General features: G+C 41.0%; 1 protein-coding gene across 3 annotated transcripts in view; it reads left to right on the top strand.

Annotated features, from left to right (window-relative positions):
* Positions 1-22,410, top strand: part of RAB3GAP2 (RAB3 GTPase activating non-catalytic protein subunit 2) — a 191,409-nt gene that overhangs the window by 28,011 nt on the left and 140,988 nt on the right. For all 3 annotated transcript variants that reach the window (XM_033936867.1, XM_033936866.1, XM_033936865.1), the window contains 5 exons: positions 6,280-6,361; positions 10,127-10,174; positions 10,283-10,358; positions 11,769-11,870; positions 17,343-17,442. In XM_033936867.1, the coding sequence (XP_033792758.1) occupies positions 6,280-6,361; positions 10,127-10,174; positions 10,283-10,358; positions 11,769-11,870; positions 17,343-17,442 (408 nt within the window). The remainder of the gene's footprint in view (positions 1-6,279; positions 6,362-10,126; positions 10,175-10,282; positions 10,359-11,768; positions 11,871-17,342; positions 17,443-22,410) is intronic.

Raw genomic sequence — 22,410 nt, 5'->3', positions numbered from 1 at the left:
GCAGCTAGATGAAAGAAACAAAGTCTCTGGAATTGGCAGTGGAGGAGAAGGGTACAGCTAAGAGGTTACGATGGGAAATTTAAAAGCTGAATTTGATGAATCTAAAAATTCCCTAGAAAATATCCACCAGGAGTTAAAAGTTTCTAAACAGATTAGAGAAACACTAATTAAAGATAACACCAATCTGAGAAGGAAGCTGGAATCCTTAGAAAATTCTTCCAGCTAATCTGAGGAACAGAGTTCTCTGGGAGGTATATGAGGAGAGATATTGAGGGCAGCAGAATGAACACATTTGTAGGTTACTAATAGGAGTTTGAGCTGTATGCGAAGGTGGATAGGGAGCCAGTGAAGTGATTTAAGGAAAGGGGTAACATGAGTGTAGTGAGGTTGGTAGAAAATGAGTCGTACATCACTGTGGGAGACCTGTTAGAAGTAGATTGCAGTAATCCTAAGCATAAGGTTACGAGAGTATGGACAAGGGTCTGGGTAATGTGCTCAGAGAGGAAGGGGCGAGTTTTGGTGATTTTGTAGAGAGAGAAGCAACAGGCCTTAACAGTTTGTTGGATGTGTTTAGAAAATGAGGTCGGAATTGAAGACAACTCCAAGGTTGCGGGCAGGGGAGACTGGAATGATGACAGTATTATTTACAGAGGCAGAGAGTTTAGGAGGAAAGAGGAGCAGCTCAGTCTTGGGCATGTTTAGTTTCAGATGATGGGAGGACATCCAGACAGCAATGTCAGCCAAAGAGGCTGAGACTTTTTCTTGCCCTTGCAATTAAATTGTTCTCAGGAGCTTGATGTTCAGATATCCCCCATCATAGAGTTTATCTCTCAAACACCTCAGATTGACCAGTTCCTTTTGAAGGGAATAGCCAGAGACTCATTCCTGCCCCTGTGGTAAATGAGGATTGGCACTTAGTGAGGATGAGGGGTAAGTCTGTCCCCCTAGGAAGGTGAGCTGACTCATTTGGAAGGGGATGGGTCTCCCATTATCCTTTCTTCAATTGCCCATTCAGGGACTGATGAAGTGCTAGATGGCTACTATTTCATGTAAGGTTTGTGCAGGCCTTCCTGGGCCTTTCTTTTACATAAGGCCCTGAAGAGGATAGCTCTCAGAATGGTAGTCCCCTGAAGTTGGCCTAAAAGGGAATAGTCATACAGAAGCTTTACCTACCTCAGAATGACTTATTTCTAATTTCTACGGTTTATTCTCTAGTGACAGCAGTAACTAGGATGATTATAATTCTGGTGGAAAGTGGCTTAACCCTGGAGGAGTAACAGTGACGAGGAAACAAGTTTTTCCTGAAGCAAGCTTTTGCTTATTGTGCTCTGGGAGTCCAATTAGTGATTTGTATTGGCTGTGTACCCAGAGTGCTTCTCCAATAAACCCAGCACATTCCAGAGAGCTTAGAACTGACATAGGAGAACAGATGGCTGTGCAATTGAACAGCCTAATGGTTAGTTCAGCGGATTGAGATCCTGGGGAATTGGGTTCAATTCCCACTGCAGCTCCTCCTGATCCTGGGTACTTAACCCTCCATTGTATAAAGTTCAAAACAAAAGCTTAGGTTGTGAGCCCAATAGGGACAGAGAAAGTGCCTACATATAATGTGTACAGTGCTGCTTACATCTAGTAGTGCTATAGAAATGATTAGTAGTAGTAATAATAGTAGTAGGTTCCTTTGTAAGGATTCTGATCTTAGCTGTATGTTTTCTGTATATATCAGTATTTCCATTAGCATATGGTAAAGTTCAGCTAGAGACTTCTGTAGATTTAATGCAATGGTAGGATGGCTTGATTGAGGCAATGTCTCTATGGGGGTCACGCTGTTTGCACTTGCAAGGGATATATATTCAAAAATTGAAATTTTCTTTATGGCCGCCTCCCAGTTTGTACCTCTGAATAAGTTTAATCTACTCTTTATATATTGAATCTTCCCTCTAAAATGGAGTTTGATACAGTATACATGAAGGCTTAAATAAGAGATGTTACAATACATTTATATGTGCAATAGTTCTTTAAAATATTAATCCAAGGAAACGGAAAACACAAAAATCTTTAATTTTTTCTGAAAAAATTAGATAGGTAGTAATTATAGGTAATTTGTTCCAAAAGATAATAAAACGAAAAGAAGGAGAACAGAATATTTGAGTCCTAGACTGAACATGGAAATGACAACTTGCAAAAAGTAGAAGATCTAGAACAATTTTGTTGGGAAGAACATAAGAACATAAGAAATGGCTTTGCCGGATCAGACTCTAGGTCCATCCAGTCCGGCGACCCGCACCCGCGGAGGCCAAGCTAGGTGTTCCCTGCTGAGAAACCTTGTTTACTCGTATCCCCCAATGTGATTTGCAAGAAGGTGTGCATCCAACTTGCTCTTGAATCCCAGAATGCTGCACTGCATAATGTCAAAAGTACAACTAAATCACTTATTTGACCATAAACTATTTTAAAGGCTGAACAGGCACATTTAAACTTCACTCTAGATTGAATAGGAAGCCAATGTAAAGATCTCAAAAGAGGCGTAACGTATTCAAATTTGGTTGGGGTTTTTTTTGTTCAATATTTTTATTATTTTTTTATAATAGTAAACAATAAAAAAAGTTATACAACAACTTTAACATAGGTTTTTTTTTTAAGGATCAAATGAACTGCCGTATTCTGTATTAACTTCAAACTTCTCAATTTGCCTTTACTAATATTACAATTTACAGAATTGCAGTAATCCAATTGGGCTTCAATAGACTGAACAATGATAGCAAATGATATTGGAAAAATAGAGCTTGTACTGACTTCAATTTACAGAGACTGAGAAAAAAACATTTTCTGACTAAATTGTTTATCTGGTGCTGAAATGACAGTCTAATTTTTCAATAGTCAAAATTTCACAAGAATCTAAAGAAACTTTATTGGGAAATTGTGGGCAATCCATGCCCAAACCATAATAACTTTGTCTTTACAGGATTTAGCTTCATCATAGAATGAGATGATCAGTGCAGTAATCTGGTAATACAGGAATGAATATTGGAAGCAAAATTACATAAATCTGCGCTAACTTCTTGTAAAATAAAAAATATCTGCATATGTGAAATGTTTCGCCGGAATTCAAAACTAAAGTACTTAAAAATGTCGTATAGACATTAAAAAGAATGGGGGACCAAGGGGATACCTGGAGTACACCACATTCAGGGAGAGCAAGCAGCAGATGTTCTTCTGCCAAACTGTTCTACATAAGATCTCAAAGACAAAGTCCCCAAACCATTTAAAACATTACCTCCTACACCAGTTTGTGAGAGGAGAGATATTAAGATATGGTCAACTACGTCAAATGCAGCTGACGGATCAAACTGTAAAAAGACAGCAAAGCGCTTTTTTACTCTGTATATTTTGAATCTGAGAAATAAGTGAAAATAATAATGTTTCAGTGCTATAAGACAGCTGAAAGCCATGTTGAAAAGATTGAAGTATTGAGAATTTATTCAAAAATTCAGAAAGTTGTTTTGAAATTATATAAATTCTAAAAGTTTAGGCAAAATTGGAATGTTAGCTATTGGTACCAAAGGATCTAATGTATCAGATTTCATTAATAGAGTAAGCACTATCTATTCCATAGAAGAAGAAAAAAAATCCATAATCTAAAAAATGGCTCATTAAAGATATAATCCAATGTGTAACATTTGGAGGTAAATTCTGAAAGATAGTAACAGGATAGGGGTCCAAGAAACAAGGAGAGTGACTCTATTCAATACTAATATAATTTGTTCTATGTACTGGAACAGAATCATTATCAGATTGTAAAAAGACTGGAAACATAGCTTAGATGTAAACAAGGACTGAAAAATTTAGCTAAATCATCAGCATTAGGAATGGTGCTCATTCTTTGTAACAAAAAAAAAGAGAGATCTCCAAATTTTAAACAAGGTACCATAACTGTCCTTAGAAGATGATTTAATCTGCATTTAGAAGATGATTTAAATAGTAATGTTTTAGATTTTAAAACTTTTGTAATCACTACAATTTAAGGTCCCCTTTTACTAAGCCATGGTAGAGTGCTAAATGCTCCAACACTCATAGGAATTCTGTGAGCATCGGAGCAGCATCTGAGCAGTTTTATGGTAAAAGGATAAGTAGTTCCAAATGCAGATTAAATCACCAATAACTAATGATCTGGAAAACATAGTTGACAATAGTTTCTATCAAAATAGAAGATGATTTAGATCAATTTTACGGGAGGACAATACCTAATGAATTATTATTTTTTAACTTCTCAGATAAACTCAAAATCATTAACTCAAGACTGGGATAAAAAAACCCACGTTTTAATTAATCATATATCTAAAAAGGATCTATAAATAATTGCTAATCCAGCCCTCACATTTTGAAGATCTAGAAGCAAAATACCCTTTAAAGCCTGGGGATAGATCTCTTGGCACTTATAAGCAGTGGCGTAGTAAAGGTAGGAGGTGCCTCCCCATTCCACACTTGTGCTCTCCCTCCCCCACCAGTACCTCAAAATCTTCGTCAGTGTGAGTGGCTTTGGGCACCAGCATTGGATTTCCTTCTGACATCATTTCCTGGCCCCGTGACCCAGAGGGTCACTTCCTGGTCCCGTGATTCAGAGGGGAACTAGGCTGGCGCGAGCATCAGGCAGAATTGCTCGTGCTAGCAAAGAAGGTATGGAGTAGGGGGAGGGATGGAGCGAGCATGGCGGGGTGGAGAGGTGCTAGTGCCCCCAACGACTTAGTGCATGGAACAGTCCACACCCCTGACACCCACCTTACTACTTTGCTGCTTTATAAGTATCATCATTAAGTAGCCATGTTTCTGTAATGAGAACCAGCCCAGTATAACTTATCAATTAAGTCCTTAAAAATGTACAGTTTATTGCATAAAGAACAAGAATTAAATTTAAACACGGCACTGGAGTAAGGGAGGTTTAAAAAATGAATCCAAGCTAAAATCTGCAAATGGGAGATGTTTTAAAATCTTCAGGATTGCAATAAACAATTTGTTTCTTTCAATTTGACCATCTATTGCCAATAATCATTGGAATATTATATGTAACTATGCTTGTATGAACTCTGGCGGCTTCAGCTAGTATTAAGCCAATTTGAGAGCAAACTTTATTAAGAGAGAAAAATACAATAAAAGAACTTATAAAAATTTTAAATTCAACATGCATATCTAAAAAATACCAAGAAATAAATTGGAATTCAGTAGATGAGTAAGAATGTTTACAACACTTTCAATATAGCCCACAAATTTGCCCACAAAGGGGCTCACTAAAGGGCATTACACGCCCCTTATGCATGCCCCTTCGGGCTTGTTTAGATATTTAGTTCAAATTCAGTTCATAGAAAATACATGGCTTGAATATTTGTGTTTTTTTTAAATCCAAGAATACTTTAATCTGCTTAAGTATTGTGATTGGATACAAGTGGTCTCTATTTAAGTTTGATAGATCTTATTAAGGCAATTTTTTGTAAATGTAGCTCATTTGGGATTACTGTATGAAGGCTTAGTCTTGTTGACTTTCTGAGTGATTCTTGTTGAAATTGAGTATGTCTAATAGCATTATAGAAATAAGTAGCAATAGGATCAATGGAATTATACATTTTGATTTTGAGGGGTGTTTTTTGACAGCATAATATGAAAAAATGTACATGTGTGTGAAGACCTTTGCATGGCACTGTGCTTTTGGTATTTGCATCAGATTGTTGGTATATATTTGCAATGTTATTACCCAAGTAAAGTGAATTAGAGAGTTGTTTCAAATTGTAATCTGATCTCGATAGTCCTCTGCATTGCTCATTGTTATAGGATTGCCTGCTTTATTTGGCTTATAAAATTTATCCAAATTGATTATCCAGTGATCAAGTAGTCAAAGTAATTCCCCCAACAATAAATAAAGAAGCGTGTCGAGCAAAGTACTCCAGATTGTTTGGCTTGGTAACTTTTTTTAGGTGATTATATTTTTGTTAGCCATTGGGATCTTGATGAGATTGAATATAGTGGACCATGATGAGAGTAATAGTGATGACAGTATAGAGATGTATGTTATCAGTCATCTTACCGCAGTCAGTATTTCACATGGAATGCCAGAAAATAATAGTAGAACGTAGTATGATATACTGTAGTATTGTGATAAAATAATTTACCTAAGCTGATGATATAGATCTGATACTACCAAAATTATATTTTTAAAGTGCAGTTGAATCGCATTATATTCTGATAACTGCATAATTATAATCTGTATTCCTTTTAAATACATTTTAGCTAAATGGAAAACAAGTGAGAAAGGAAAAGAAGAAATACAGTATGCTGTGGGTTGGAGTGGTTCCTTGAATGCAGAAGATGGGTAAGCACTGAATTATAATTATATTTCTGTTAAAGTGATTGTAATGTACTCTTCTGATTTATTTAAAAAATAAGTTGAAGTTATAATGTCCCTGTATCACTCCATGGTGCGACTTCATCTGGAGTATTGCATTCAATTCTGGTCTCCTTATATAGTAGCGCTAGAAAAGGTTCAAAGAAGAGCAACCAAGATGATAAAGAGGATGGAACTCCTCGTATGAGGAAAGACTAAAACGGTTAGGGCTCTTCAGATTGGAAAAGAGACGGCTGAGGGGAGATATGATTGAAGTCTACAAAATCCTGAGTGGAGTAGAACGGGTACAAGTGGATCGATTTTTCACTCTTGTCAAAAATTACAAAGACTAGGGGACATGCGATGAAGTTACAGGGAAAAACTTTTAAAACCAATTGTAGGAATTTTTTTTTCACTCAGAGAATAGTTAAGTTCTGGAACATGTTGCCAGAGGATGTGGTAAGAGCAGATAGCGTAGCTCGTTTTAAGAAAGGTTTGAACAAGTTCCTGGAGAAAAAAATCCATAGTCTATTATTGAGGAAGACATGGGGGAAGCCACTGCTTGCCCTGGATCGGTAGCATGGAATATTGCTACTCCTTGGGTTTTGGCCAGGTACTAGTGATCTGGATTGGCCACCGTGAGAACAGGCTACTGGGCTTGATGGACCATTAGTCTGACCCAGCAAGGTTATTCTTATCCTCTATAATAAAATCCTAAGCGCGCATGCGCACTTAGGACGGCGTGTTCCCTGACAGCATGATCTGTTCCTCCGTGCTGCATTCCATTTTCAAACACAGAGGCAGGGAACATGCCGGCGACTCCCCCCTCCCGCCCTCACTCACCAACCGCTGCTGCTGCTCCTCTTCAAAGCAGCCTGCTGAGGTTCGCCAGCCGGCTGTAGCGAACCTCGCAGGCTGCTCTCCACCTCGTTAGCTATTCAACAGGGGCATTTTAAGAAATTTAGAGATGTTTGGGACCCATTAACAAAATATTGTAATGAATTAATATTACTTTTTCCCTTTGAACATACACGTCCAAGATGGGGGGGGGGGGGATAATTTTTGTTTCCTTAGAACTGAAGATAATTGTTGGGTTTTTGGGGGGTGGGATATTTGATTTGAATTAGTTTCTGATAGAATATTAAGTGATCTTAAAGTGTAAAATGTTTCCATCTTGTATTGCACTTATTGAAAGTTTTAAAATGACTAAAGAATTAAAAAAAAAAGAAAGTCAAATTTCCAATGGATCTTTCTTTAAGTTTTAAGAAACTTTGCGAATGCCCGCACCACGCCTGCATGAGTGCCTTCCCACCCACCATAGACTCGCAGTACCTCAGTTCTTCGTTTTCTGAGGAGCGAAGTACTTTTTTCACTGAACTCTTTTCAGTCTGCATTGCCTTCCCGCTCTTGCGTCTTTTTTCTATACTTTTTTCTTATCAGTATTGTTCTTTCTCTTTACAAAAAAAAAAAAGAGGAAATTTTTTTTAAAAATTTTTTTAAAAATATATTTTCGTCTTTTTTTCTTCAGACTTGGGCTTCGGCCTCGGATTTTTTCCTCGGCGGGTTTCTCTCTCAGTTTTACATTGAGTAAAAGGCATTTCCCACCCAGGAAAGCTAGGGACCTCCCTCCACTTCAAAATCACTGAGCTCTGGAACAACCTTACCTCCCCTCTTTGGAACTTGAGCTCTCTCCAAGTTTTCCGCAAACATCTGAAAACCTGGCTTTTCTCAAAAAATGTAAGTCTCCCTCCAACTTATGAATCAAGGAAACTCTTATATCTTGGCATCCCAAGTTCTCTAAATTTTCTTCATACTTCTACCTCTAACCCTCTTGTAGTTCTTCCTATTTCTCCTACTGGAAACCGCGTCGAGCTCTACGAACGTGGAGATGATGCGGTATACAAACCTAAGGATTAGATTAGTATAATCTTGCTGACGAAATTCTTTTCCCTCTGTTGAAATTGTCGACGGGTTTTGAGAAGTGTTCTAGGTGCAGCGGCCTATTTCTATCACAAAATACCTGTCCCAAACTGCTTCTCCCCTGTCCACGGTCAGCTGAGTTGGCATTGAAGCTACAGTCAGCTCAGCTGATCACTGCTCTTCTAGTCTCCCCCCTCTGCTCAGTGATCATAGCTCCAGTGCTGGCTTGGCTGATTGCGGGCAAGGGAGAATTATTATTATTATTTTTTTGCAATGGGCTTGACAGGACAGAGAAGAGCTATGCCTACTGATTTGCGAGCAGGGGCTAGGTACAGTTCCTCACCCTTTTTACTGGGGCTACTCTGCACAAAGAGCATGCATATAATTTGCATGCTGTTGTGCTCGGCATCACCCGCAAATTTAAATTACTCCCAACACGGTGTTTATTACCGTATTGTTGGAACTTTCTACATCCTGTCCATGTCTGGATTTCCAGACAGGTGAGAAACTGATCATCATAAGGTATGCAATATTTCTCTTGAGAGGAACCACAACTATTATAGCTGTAAATTTGCTCTACAGTGTTACCCATAGCAGTAAAGGAAATAGCCAGTGGTGAGGAGACTTTTTTCACAGACTGCTAACCTATTGTAGCCTTGAACAAGCTGGGCATGCTTTTCTCTGGTTAGAAAAATGTGAGATCCATGTTTTACTTCTATATGACTCAAAATTCCAAGGAGTAAATTAACTTTTTTTAACTGCTCTGCCCTTATCAGATACAAATTATCACTATAGACAAAGTTTATTCTCGATGAACTATTAAAATAAACAAACCAATTTTAGAAAAATGTGTGATATTTCATTGTTATGAAAAGTGCTCAGTGTCCATGTCTCCTGCAACAGAGCTGCTTGGAGGGCGTATTTGGAACATAGTAACATAGTAACATAGTAACATAGTAGATGACGGCAGATAAAGACCCGAATGGTCCATCCAGTCTGCCCAACCTGATTCAATTTAAAAAATTTTTTTTTTTTTTTTTTTTTTTCATTACACTTCTCTGTCCCTTGATTTAATTAACTTAGTGCTTTATCAGACACCACAAAAGTGAGTATTAAATCAGCACTTATCTGATTTCCAAAAGGAAGATGAAATATGTCCAACTTCAATTCAGAGTGGCTCTGCAGGATTAAATGTGTTTTAAATCAAAAACTTCATTGCTCTTATAATATTGAATGCTCACCTTCTCATTGAGTGCTCACTTCTATATGAGCCACAGGAGCCAGCGTTGTAGGTGCTGTGGGTGCTTGAGCATCCTTAATATTGATCAGATTCCTTGATTGTGTCCAGGGGGAGTTAATTTCTATTTTGTTAAGTACTCCCAATAGTTCTGAAAAGTTGGCTCCTATGATACAAGCCCTGGTGTTTCCTCCTTTCTGGTGTCCTTGAAATATTGCTCATTGAATTGAGACACATTTAGGGCCCTTTTTACAAAGCTGCGGTAGCAAGTCTGCTAAGACAAATGCACCGAAGCCCATTCAATTCCTATGGGCTTCAGTGTATTTGTTGTGGCAGACTCGCTACTGTGGCTTTGTAAAAGCGGTCCTTAGCTTGGAAGTTTCAAAAAAGTTTGTTCCCTTTGCTGCAGAATAGCATGACCGAAATATAAGATGAAGCGCAATAAGGATTGACTGACTAGTGAATTCTGCTGTTTTAGTGTCTGGATGATCTCAAAAAGGGCGTTGAAAACAATGATTAATAGTAACATAATCATGCTGATAATAAAATTGATTCATTTTCATCATCACTTTTTTTTTTTTTTTTTTTGCTTTCAGAGAATGTGTAAGCAGTACCCTTTGCATTCCTTTAGCAAGTCAAAAGAGGTAAGCACACTAAATCTCTGCTGTTTGAGAGAGTTGGTTATTAAAATGTTCCTCTGCAACATAAAGTATGATTTTATTTCTTAAGTTTTTTTGTTTTGTGTGGGACAGGAGTTCTACGGGGCGTCCTGACTGGACATGCATTGTGATTGGTTTCACCTCTGGCTGTGTGCGCTTTTACACTGAGGTTAGTTGCTTATTTTCATTCTTTCGAATGAGAAAAACAGGTATGGGGATGGCTTAGCAAAGGATTTTCCTGCAGACTTTGAACCAGTACCTGTACTTTCTATATTTATTGGTTAAATTACAGAAAAAAATGGTGCCTTGGCTAACTGTTAAGATCACTACACAGAAGATTTGATCTTGTCCCATCATGAAGGTGATATGTTTAGGCCCCTTTTTGTAAAGGAGAGCCACTGAATTGCTTTCAGGAAATGACACTCAAAAGATCAGCCTCAGCAGAAGCTTCACTGTTGGCCTCTGAGCAGCAGCGAAGATCAGATCATTGTGCTGTAAATTTGAAGGAATGCAGACAGTGGATAAAAATGGTAAAACTCAAAACATTATATATTTACCATTGTGCAACTTGCATTTTTCTTTCTACTTTTTCTATTTAACTATGCCACACTTCTGGCTATGGTCTGACAAAACAGAATATGTGTCTGTAGGTTAAGGCCTTTCACTTACAAATACACTTTCTTCAGTAAGAGTCTGCATATGATACAGTACGTGAGGTATAGTACCTCTGACTTATACCTTTATACTCCTTGCAATGCCAAACATTCCCATCCCATTAGAGAGCCATCCTCGATCATATTCAGTATCTCCTTTTTCTGGAATAATTTTAAGATGTTCAATGACTGTGTGGAAGAGCAGCCTAATGGTTAGTTAGAGCAGTGGGCTGAGAACCAGAGGAACTCAGTTCAACTGCTACGGCAATTCTTTGCGACCTTGGGCAAGTAATTTAACCCTCCATTGTTTTAGGTAGGGGAGGGTCATTAAGGTGGGCAGACTAGATGGGCCTTGGCCCTTATCTGCCGTCTATTTCTATGTTTCTATGTTTCTATGCTACTTCCACGTTTCCAAGTTTTATTAAAATTTTTTGAAACGCTTATCATAAATTCTAAGCGTTTTACAATGTTAAAAACAAGATGGAGACTTACAAGGGCATATCGACAAGACAAATTGAATCGCTAGCCGTCCAGGGACAGAAAATACCTACTATATCTGAGTGTACACTACTTCGGTAGCTTTCAGGCTTATAGGTGGTATATAAGGGAATAATTTTTTTTTAAAAGCCTAAATCATTTTGCCATAATCCTCAGAACAGTGTCATGGCATCCCATGTTAGTGAGTGCTCAGGTGAGGTTGAACCAGCTGTTAGCTGCTTAGTTTCTATATCCTACCTCCTGGACCTTTGAGCCAGCCTAAATTGGTTTACTTTTCTAATTGCCAAAGAGCTTGGGTTTAATTTTATATCTGAAGACAAAAATAAGTTTAGCAAAGAAAAAGTTTTTCAAAAGACTATATATTACATGGGTTTTCTTTTTTGCAAATTATTGCCACCAGTATGTTAAACATAGGCTTTGCTTTCCAGAATGGGGTACTGTTACTGGCTCAGCTTTTAAATGAAGATCCTGTCCTCCAGCTTAAGTGCAGAACTTATGAGATCCCACGGCATCCTGGAGTCACAGAGCAGGTGGCGTAGCAGATTACATTTTTGTTTTTGCTCTCGTAAATGCCTATATAATGAAGTCTTGTCTTACCCTCAGGATAACAGCATTCCACTATCTGTATGTTAATTCTTTTTGATTTTTTTTAGGTGTCTCACAGCTAATAACATTTAAAAAGAAAACCAAACTATTTATTTGTAGCCTCGTATGCCACAGGAACTCCTAAAGTACCAATTCATAGGGCAGTATGTTGCAATGTGTCGTCTTTCAGTTCTCAAAATCGCTCAAGGTTCCTTTTTTCAAATTGCGCATGATAACATTTAATCTGCTCTCTACTCCTTCCTCAGTGCTGAATATTGTAATACACTCATTAGTTATACAACAACTCGACTATTATAATTCACTCTATGCAGGCATAAGACTAAAAGATCTCTGTAGGTTACAAATGGTCCAAAACAGCAAAACAGGCAGAGATGATCAGGAATCCAAGCTGGCAAGTAGTTTAAACAAGGCAACTTTTTGTGTTTCAAATGATCCAAAACACAGCCATTTGACTAATCTTTAATGCCCAGAAATTCCACCATTTCGCACTTCTTGGGGGGGGGGGGAAGAATAAAGCACCACACTGGCTTCCTACCCCTTATATTCCATATAGATCTCTCAGGTCAATCCATCAGAATCAGCTTATAGTTCCTACATGTTTTGATACGATTCACGAATACATTCAACATGCAATTGTTTCAGTTAATGGACCTCAGGTTTGGAACTCCCTTCCTGTTTTATCAAAGTCATCCATAGAACCTGACATGGACCGTCTGATGAATTGTTACTTTTAAGAAATTAAAAGACTTGCCTATAACACGTATGCGCGGTTGCCTTGACGTCCATTGCAGCTTGCGGGACCATCAGTTCTTTGTTTTCCATGGAGCAGAGAAGCCATTTCTTTTCCTCTTCACATGCCTTCCATTTCAGTGTGTATTATAAGCATTTTTAACATACGTGTGTTATGTGCATTTATTTTCTGCAAGTATTATTTGCGTGTGCTTTGTGCCTTCCTGTATTATTTTTTTCTTTCAATTTATTTTATTTATCAGTATTACGGAAAGGAATACTGTTTCCCTTTAGGCCTGTAGCTACTAGCTTCCCACTCCTCACTGAGGAACCTTGTGTCAGTGGTTTTTCTCTTGGGGTTGTTGACCTCTCTAATATTTTTGATTTATGGGTCGGTTTTGAAACAGCATCGAGAATGGCCAACTCCGATGCTGAGGCACCTATTCACAGCTCTACACCAGGGCTGTTGACTTCAACATCCCTCTTTATCTCAGCTACTTGCTATCATCGGGGGAACTATGTAAGAAAGCTAAGAAGCACAAGCACTCTCCCCCTTCCAATGTTGCCGCATCACTATCATCATCTCCATCAAAGAGACAACAGATGGATACCTCTGCACATGCGCACGTTCCAGTATATGTGCAGCAACAAGCACATTTTATGCCATCTAACACACAAACGCTATCTCTACAGCACCTTGTGCATTCTGCCACCAAACATACAGTCGCTCTAGCTCCATATCTCCATACAGGCCCTTTATCTCCAAGAACGTCTGAATATGCTGCTGTGGAATGGATTAGCTGTGCTACTGCATTTGCACGGTGTGCTAAATCCTGTCAACATGCCCCTAGCCTCGACTGAGTCTGAGCAAGGTAAGCGAGACTGCAGACCGCCTATTCAGGCTCCTGCACATGTGCTATGTACTGAGGGTGCCTATAATATGCACCCATCACCTGTGTCTGTGCATGCATCATCATCAGAAGAGGGCTGTGCTTTCATGATGTATTCTATTTCTCGTTGATACTTGATGTTTTCTTTTTCTGGCTGCTGCTGTTTGACTGTATTCATATTGTATTTGCTTGTCTCTCTTGTTGACTCCTTAATAAAAATGATTTTCCCAAAAAAATAAAAAAGGGGGTGGGGGGGCAGAGTGCATCACCCAACTCTCTTCACCTCAGGCATCCTTTGTGGCCTTATCCTACAGCGGTCTCAAGCAACTGGTCTTCTGTCATAGGCTTCTGTCAGTGGCCTTCCCAGCAGCCATGTTGGTGCTCACCCCAGGTTGCAGCTGTACTCTTAAATATCCTCTGTGTTCATCCCACGCTTCTTTGAACTCAGTCACAGTTTTACTCTCCACCACCTCTCTCGGGAGCGCATTCCAGGCATCCACCACCCTCTCCGTATAGTAGAATTTCCTAACATTGCCTTTGAATCTACCACCCCTCAATCTCAAATTATGTCCTGGTTTTACCATTTTCCTTTCTCTGGAAAAGATTTTGTTCTACGTTAATACCCTTCAAGTATTTGAATGTCTGAATCGCATCCCATCAGTTTAAAAAGTCCAGTTGAAAAAAATGCACCTTTAAATGTCTCTTATTCATCTAAGCTGCTCTCATTCTCTTTCACCACTGTTTCCTTTTCATTTGTCATGGTTGACATGGGTTCAAGAATTTAGTCTCATGGCTTCAGCTAGTTTTGCCAACTTCTCTGACTCAACTCATTTTGTTCTATTAGCTGAGCTTAACATAATAGGTTGTTCTTAGCATAGTTTCAGATCTAATTTATCCAAGTTTAACATCTTGGGCTTGGCAGAGCTTAGTGGCCTGGACTCAGCTAGTCCTGGTGGCCCTGGATTCAGCCAAGCTTATTGCCTTGAATTCATCTGTCTTAGCCCCAAATGCTAGGTCCACCTATGGTAAGCAGGGTTTCTGTTGTGGGCTGTGTGGAACTCAATCTCACAGTGAAGCCTAGTCTCTTCTCTTCTCTGTGTAAAGCAGTTGCCAGAGTGCTAGCGTAATATATATCTGTAAGTCTGGTTTTCATCAGATGGAAAGACTACAGTAGGACTGGATGTGCTAGTTCAAGCTGGTTCAGGTGGGGACTCCTATATCTGTTTCCTCTATGGCTGCTGTTGGGCAGTCATGCAGTGACTCAAATGGCACACCGGTCTTGTGGTATTGGTGGTTCCAGATTTGGTTGTGCAGACCATGGTACAGAGATCTCATGTGACTACAAATAGAGGATCCCCTAAAACTGCCTGTTTGGGGGATCTGTTAACTAGAGTCCAGTGCATATGGGAGGATGTGACACGATTCTTGCTTTTGGCTTGGATCTTGAAAGGGCTTTTCTTTCTAAAAAGAGGTCAGCGTCACTTGCTTATGTTTGGCACATTTTTGAGAGCTGGTGTGCTGACCATCACCTTGCTCCCCTAAAGGCTTTGTTGCTGACTATTTTGGGTTTTTTTTTTTTTTTTTTTTTTGCAGGGTGGTTTGGACAAGGGCTTGTCCCTGTCTTTTCTGAAGGTCCAGTTAGCGACCTTGTCTTGCTTTTGGGAGTTTCTCCGCGGTCATCCGGTAACTACTGGTTGTTTCCTTCGTGGGGTTCTGTCTTATTTGTTCCCCAGTTTGGACCTCCATTCTGCCTTGGGACCTCAATGTGCTCTTATTAAAGTTGGTGGTAGCCCCTATCATGCCCTTATCATGTTGAAGGATCTCACCTTGCAGATTCTTTCTCAATGTCTCATCTCGGAATTGCAGGCGCTTTTGTGTTGGGAACCTTTCTTGATGTACTTTTAAGGTAAAGGTGAAGCTCTGGATGGTTCCTTCCTTTCTCCCCAAGGTGGTGTCGGCTTTCCGTGTGAATTAGGCTATTTCCCTTCCAGTCTTCGCTTATCAATTGACGTCGGAGCAACAGAAGCATTTATATTACTTGGATGTCCAGAGAATCCTCCGCTGCTACTCATCCTAGACCCAGGAGTTTCAGCGTACGGACTGCCTGTTGTGATAGGAGGTCCTCATAAAGGTGAGACAGCATCCAAGGCTACTATTGTCTGGTGGATTAAGGGTAGCATCAGTTTATTTGCCATTTTTAAGGGCTCATTCTACCAGAGCTCAGGCAGCTTCTTGGGCCAAGCACTACTTGGTTTTGCCTCAGAATATCTGTACAGTGACAGTTTGGTTTTCATTTCATTCCTTTGCTCATCATTACAGGCTGAATGTGTGCCTGTCAGAATGCTGTGTTTTAGAGGCAGGTTTGCGGAATCCCACCCTTGATGAACTAACTGTTTTGATACTGCCCATCTGTGTAGGTCTAGAGGGATGCTGTGGAAGGAGATATCAGGTCTTACCTTTAATCCTTCTAGACTGGCACAGAGCCCACCTGTTCTTTGTCTCTCCTGCTTATTTTTCTCATCTGTACTTTGGTTTTGTCTGAACTGTGAGGGGTTAGTTAGGCCAGTTTAAAACAAAAACAGAGGTTGAATGACAATTAACTGTATGAGTTATGATGCTGCTCTCCTACATCGCTTCTATACAGAGCACATCAAGTGTTCACTTGTGTAGTTGGGGTGCCCTATGGAGGGTTGTCCGGACTATTCTGGAATTGATCAGGTCAGACCGCAGCAGTTCAAGTGCCTTGAGTTTTTTGAGAGGTGTTTGATCTTTCCTTTTCCTTTGAGGGACATCTGCTTGGCTATTTGGTGACTGGCTTCCAGGGGACTGAACAGCCCACTTATATGTGGAGGGGATCCTCATGGACTCCATGGGATTCACGTGGTCCCTGTTCCCATTCAGCTCTCTAGTCTGAGGCACTATATTTATTTATGGAGCCATATTCCTTCTCCATGAGTCTGGCTCATTTGGCTGGAGTGTTCCATTACAGAGGAGGATAGTTGGGGAGTATCATACATGTGGATATGAAGTCTTAGCATAGATAATTTAAAGATGTACAAACTTTGTAGAAACTTGTAGCAGGATTTTTGGACATTGAAAATTTGACATAGCAGTTCCTTCCTTGAGTGTTTCTTTGTAGGCATAGAAAAGGCATTCATTAGTATAATTATCTATATGAAGCTCTGCTCTAGTGTATTTCTGCTTATTCTTTGCACCAGTTAGTAGGGATATGCAGCTGAAAATGTTTGTATATTTTATTTCCTATTTCTTGTGCAAAGAAAAACTACCCTTATCTAATCTATACTAAACAAAATAAAACAAGTCCCTTCACTTCCCCTTACCAATTACTATACCTGATTTCCAGAGTTAAATCTTGATTTTGCACTTGGTTTTGAAATCATGATGTGTTTAATAAGTGTTACAAACGTGGCTCATTTTGCTTATTGCCTCATGGAGATCATTGCATTACCAGTATCGAGGCTTATTTGAGACAACCCTGATTAGACCTTCCTGAATGCCACAGACTGTGCACCTACATTCTCTCTGTTTTGTCCTAGTGTTACAATAGTGCCAGATTTTTTCAAGCACTCTTTTAAACCAGATGTTTATATCCCTGATAATCGCAGCAGCATCTGCATTCTATTCCTATTCTAATTAAGTAGAACATTTGAAAGTCCAGTTACTAATTTTATATATATGGAGAGAAAATTTTAATTTCTAACATGAAACTGATGATTGACTTTTCCCCCCCCCCCTTTTTTTTTTCTGTTCATAAAGCATGAAGAGTTGAGCATTCTGTATCCAGCTGCTCTAGTGACCATTGATGGTTTCAGCCTGTTCCAGTCCCTCCGTGCTTGTCGAAACCAGGTAGCAAGAGGTATGTTTCAGAAAATAACTATGCGTCTATTGGAGTATTCAAATGGAGGTGTGATCCTCCGAAGTCACTCTTTACTCTCTGGACCAGTAATTAATTTTATGCATCTAGAGTAAATCAAGTAAAGATAGTGTTTTAATAATCAGAAATGGTAGTAGCATTTGTCACTCGTATATATCAGTTTAAATGTTAATGTCATGATATGTATTTGTGTAGTAGGGTATTTAGCATTTTTTGGCCTGACATGTTTTTTTTTCTGGTTCTTTTGGGATTCCAGCTTAGTAGGAATTGGCTTTTTTTGGACTTCAATTTCATATGCCTTCGTTTGCATCTACCCACATTTTGGTGTTTTTCACTCTTATTTTATTACCATTTTTCTTCGGACCACAGTAGTCACATTCGCTGCAATGACTGTCCTTGGTTTGGTTTAGGTCACACACAACAGCTTACCTTAAAACCCGATAGGTTTGCATCTTGAATCTGCCCAGATAGTGATGACGTTGAATGATGGCTAAGACTCTTTAACGTTCTTCACCTACCCCAGGGTTTGTGAATGCAACCTCTGCAGCATTCCCAGCCATGATTTGACCAGTGAGCAGGCTATTTAACCTGCAAATCAAAACTAGGTCTTCTGCATGACAGTATATAGCATTGCATCAGAGCCATTGACCTGGCTCATTTGTACATTGTTAAAGCATTCTTTAACATATCATTCTTAGAGGATTTTCCTTTAAACTAGGTATCTGAAGTGTACCTAGCCTAAAAGTAGGGGTGAAGTGCTGTTCTACAGATGGTTAGTTAGACCTCACCTGCAATATGAGGTCCAGTAGTTCTAGAAGCCTTCTCCAGAAAGATATACCCACATGAGTGGGATATGGCTATACCGGGCTACAATCTACTTCGTCAGGACAGAGAGGGCAGGTTAGGAGGGGGGTAGCTCTATACATTAAAGAGGACATCAAAACCACCAGGATCACAGATGTCAAGTACACCGTGGAGTCCCTCTGGGTAAACCTGGCAAGAGGCAGAGAAAAATGCCTGTATCTAGGTGTGATATACAGACCCCCAAGACAATTGGAAGACATGGACGCAGAATTAATTGAAGACATAGAGAATATCACTCTACGAGGAGAAGCTGTACTGCTAGGGGACTTCAATATGCCTGATGCAGACTGGAACTCATTTTCAGCGACAACCCAGAGGTAGCAGGAGGCTCTTAACCTCATAAAGGGAGCACGTCTCAAACAAATGGTAACGGAGCCCACTAGGGCCCAGGCGATCCTCGACCTGGTACTTACCAACGGGGAAAGCGTCTCAGAGGTCTCAGTAGGAGATACGCTAGCCTCCAGCGACCACAACATAGTATGATTCAACCTTAGGAAAGGCTTCCCTAGATCAAACACGAAAACAAAGGTACTCAATTTCCGGGGCACAGACTTCGCACGCATGGGAGATTTCGTCCATCGGACGCTGCAGGACCAAGCGGAGACCGATGATGTAGAAGCTAAGTGGTTAACACTGAAATCAACCATACATGAATCAACTGGCTGCTTCATAAAATCAGTAAATAAACGACAAAGAAACAATAAACCCCAATGGTTCACCGCGGAGATCTTGCACCTCATTAAGGAGAAGAAAAAAGCATTTCTCTCCTACAAGCGCACGGAGAAAAGAAAGGCAAAGGTAGAATATAGGACCAGGTCTACAGCGGTCAAAATGGCAGTTAGGGAGGCAAAACTTCGAGTGGAAGAAATTCTGGCAAAAAACATTAAAAAGGGGGACAAATCCTTCTTCAGGTATATTAGTGACAGAAAAAGGAACACAGGCAGGATAGTACGCCTTAGAAGACCGGACGGAAGTTACGTGGAAGCAGATTCCGATAAAGCCAAACTACTGAATGAATACTTCTGCTCAGTCTTCACCTGTGAGGCACCGGGACACGGTCCGCAGTTGAAGGCAACACAAAGCACAGAAGACCCGTTTCATAATTTTAAGTTCACACCAGGTGAAGTTTACAGTAAACTGGCAAGACTCAAGGTGAACAAAGCCATGGGACAAGACAATTTGCACCCAAGAGCAGTGTTCCCTCTAAGCGGGCGGGTGTTGTGAGCAAACTTTTTTCACTGTGAGCTAAAAATATCGGGCGCCAGCAAGTTATGAGCCAAATAAATATGTTGCTTTCTACCACAGAACTTCCTTACGTTTGTATGGAATCTATCCCCTTTCAACTTTAGAGAGTGCCCTCTCGTTCTCCCTGCCTTAGCTACTAAGTCTATTCCCTTCAGTACCTTGAATGTTTCTATCATGTCCCCTCTCAATCTCCTCTGCTCAAGGGAGAAGAGGCCCAGTTTCTCTAATCTTTCGCTGTACGGCAACTCCTCCAGCCCCTTAACCATTTTAGTTGCTCTTCTCTGGATCCTTTCGAGTAGTACCGTGTCCTTCTTAAAGTACCAGTGCTGGACGCAGTACTCCAGGTGAGGGCGTACCATGGCCCGGTACAGCAGCATGATAACCTTCTCTGTCTCTTCAGTCCAGCATCTGCCCCTTCCATTCACTGTCTGTCTTTCCCTGCCATCTCTCCTCCTGCCCCCCCCCCCACCCCCCAATTTGGTCTAGCATCCATCATCTTCCTTCTGTTCCCCTCATGGTCTGGCATCTCTATCCTTCCCTCCCCCCTGTGGTTTTTAGCATATCTCTCTTCTCATTTCCTCCACTCAGATCTGATCTGCTCTCTCTTCCCTTTTCTTCTCTGGTCTTCCTTCTCTATTTTCTGCCTCCATCTAAATTAAATTCTTTCTTACTATTTAGTCCCGTTTCCCTCTTTTCACTGTGTCTACACACAGTTTGTCACCCCTTTCCCTCACCCCTCCATTATCTTACTATTTTCTTCCCCCTTTATTTATCTCCTCCTTCCATCCAGTATGTGTTCTTTCCCCACTTCCATTCAGCATCTGCTCTCCCTTCTCAACTGACATCCATCTGCCTTCTGCTCTCTCTCCCTTCTTCTCACTTCCATCATCTGTCCCCTTCTCTCTCTCTCTCATCTCCTCCATTCCATCATCTGCCCCTTCTCTCTCTCTCTCTCTCTCTCTCCCCCCCCCCCCAACTTCCATCATCTGCCCCCCTTCCCCTCACCTTTGTGGGTCACTTTCTTTCCCCTGAGGGTGGCTCATGTCACAGGGGAAGCTTTGGCCGAGCAGAACCGCTTGATTGACAGTGGAACTTACTTGATTGATGTCGATGCTGGGGCCCGTTGCCGTTTGAAGGAAAAAAAAAAAGGTGGAAAAAAGGAACCTGTAAAGGCGAGAGGAAGGGAAACCTCCAGGACAGCTGCTTTTTGCCCTCCTTCAGCGGCCCAAGAGTTCAGACCAGCAGCGGCAGCTGTGTATGCTTTTAACTTCGGCACAGAGCTGCCCCTAATCAATAGTTTAGCGCGGTTTCATGAGGCAGCCTCGGGGCCTTTGATAGCCGGCCCGCTTCGATGATGCGATGTGGGCCGGCCTAGCAAAGGCCCCGAGGCTGCCTTATGAAACCGCGCTAAACTATTGATTAGGGGCAGCTCTGTGCCGAAGTTAAAAGCATACACAGCTGCCGCTGCTGGTCTGGAGGTGCGGAGACAAGGCAGGAGGCAAACGCGGTGGAAGGCAGGAGTCCCGGCGAAGGCAGGAGTCCCGGCACAGCGACTGCAACAGGAAGTTGCAAGTCAGCTGACGCCGGCCTTTCGTTGCGGCGGGGACCGAATCCTTCGCGGACCGGCAAGATTTTGTTTGCGGACCGGCGGTTGAAGAACTGTGCTCTACACTGTGTGCGCTGTGACGAGAAACTTGTGCGCTGCGAGGTAATATTTTGTGCGCAAGCGCACCCCAGCGCAGCTTAGCGGGAACACTGCCCAAGAGTGCTCAGAGAATTGAGTGATGTCCTGGCGAAACCGTTGGCTGAGCTATTCAATCTCTCCCTAAGTAAGGGGAAAGTTCTCCTGGACTGGAAATTAGCTAATGCCATTCCTCTGCATAAAAAGGGTTGCAGGGCAGAGGCTGCGAATTATAGACTGGTGAGTCTCACATCAATAGTGTGCAAACTCATGGAAACACTAATTAAAAGCAAATTGGACACGATCTTGAATGAAGGGAATCTTCGTGATCCCAGTCAGCATGGATTCACCAAGGGTAGGTCCTGCCAATCCAATCTCATCAGCTTCTTTGACTGGGTAACAAGAAAGTTGGACTTGAGAGAGTCTTTGGACGTCGTGTACCTGGACTTCAGTAAAGCTTTTGACAATGTCCCACACCGCAGGTTGCTAAGCAAGATGGAATCGATGGGGTTAGGAGAGACACTAACTGCATGGGTCAATAATTGGCTGAGTGGCAGACTTCAGAAGGTGGTGGTTAATGGTACCCTCTCTAAAACATCAGAGGTGACCAGTGGAGTGCTGCAGGGCTCAGTCCTGGGTCCACTCCTTTTCAACATATTCATAGGGGATCTGATTCAAGGGCTTCAAGGTAAAATAACACTATTCGCCGATGATGCCAAACTATGTAATATAGTAAGTGAATGCAGTTTACAGAATTATATGGCGCAGGACCTGCTTACATTGGAAAGTTGGTCCTCAACCTGGGAGCTAGGCTTCAATGCTAAGAAATGTAAAGTCATGCACCTCGGAAGCGGAAATCCATGCAGGACGTACTTCTTGAACGGAGAAACTTTAACTAGGACTTCAGCAGAACGAGATTTAGGAGTAATCATCAGTGCAGACATGAAAACTGCCAATCAAGTGGAGAAGGCTTCATCTAAGGCAAGGCAGATATTGGGTTGTATCAATAGAAGTTTCGTCAGCCGAAAGCCTGAAGTCATAATGCCGTTATATAGGGCCATGGTGAGACCTCATCTGGAGTACTGTGTGCAATTCTGGAGGCCACATTACAGTAAAGATGTGCGCAGAATTGAATCGGTTCAGCGGACGGCCACCAGGAT

This window comes from Geotrypetes seraphini, chromosome 3 (assembly GCF_902459505.1).
Source record: "Geotrypetes seraphini chromosome 3, aGeoSer1.1, whole genome shotgun sequence".
In the NCBI taxonomy this organism is placed as follows: Eukaryota; Metazoa; Chordata; class Amphibia; order Gymnophiona; family Dermophiidae; genus Geotrypetes; species Geotrypetes seraphini.
The sequence above is the reverse complement of the archived record's forward strand: the minus strand, read 5'-3'. Positions and strand labels throughout refer to the sequence as shown.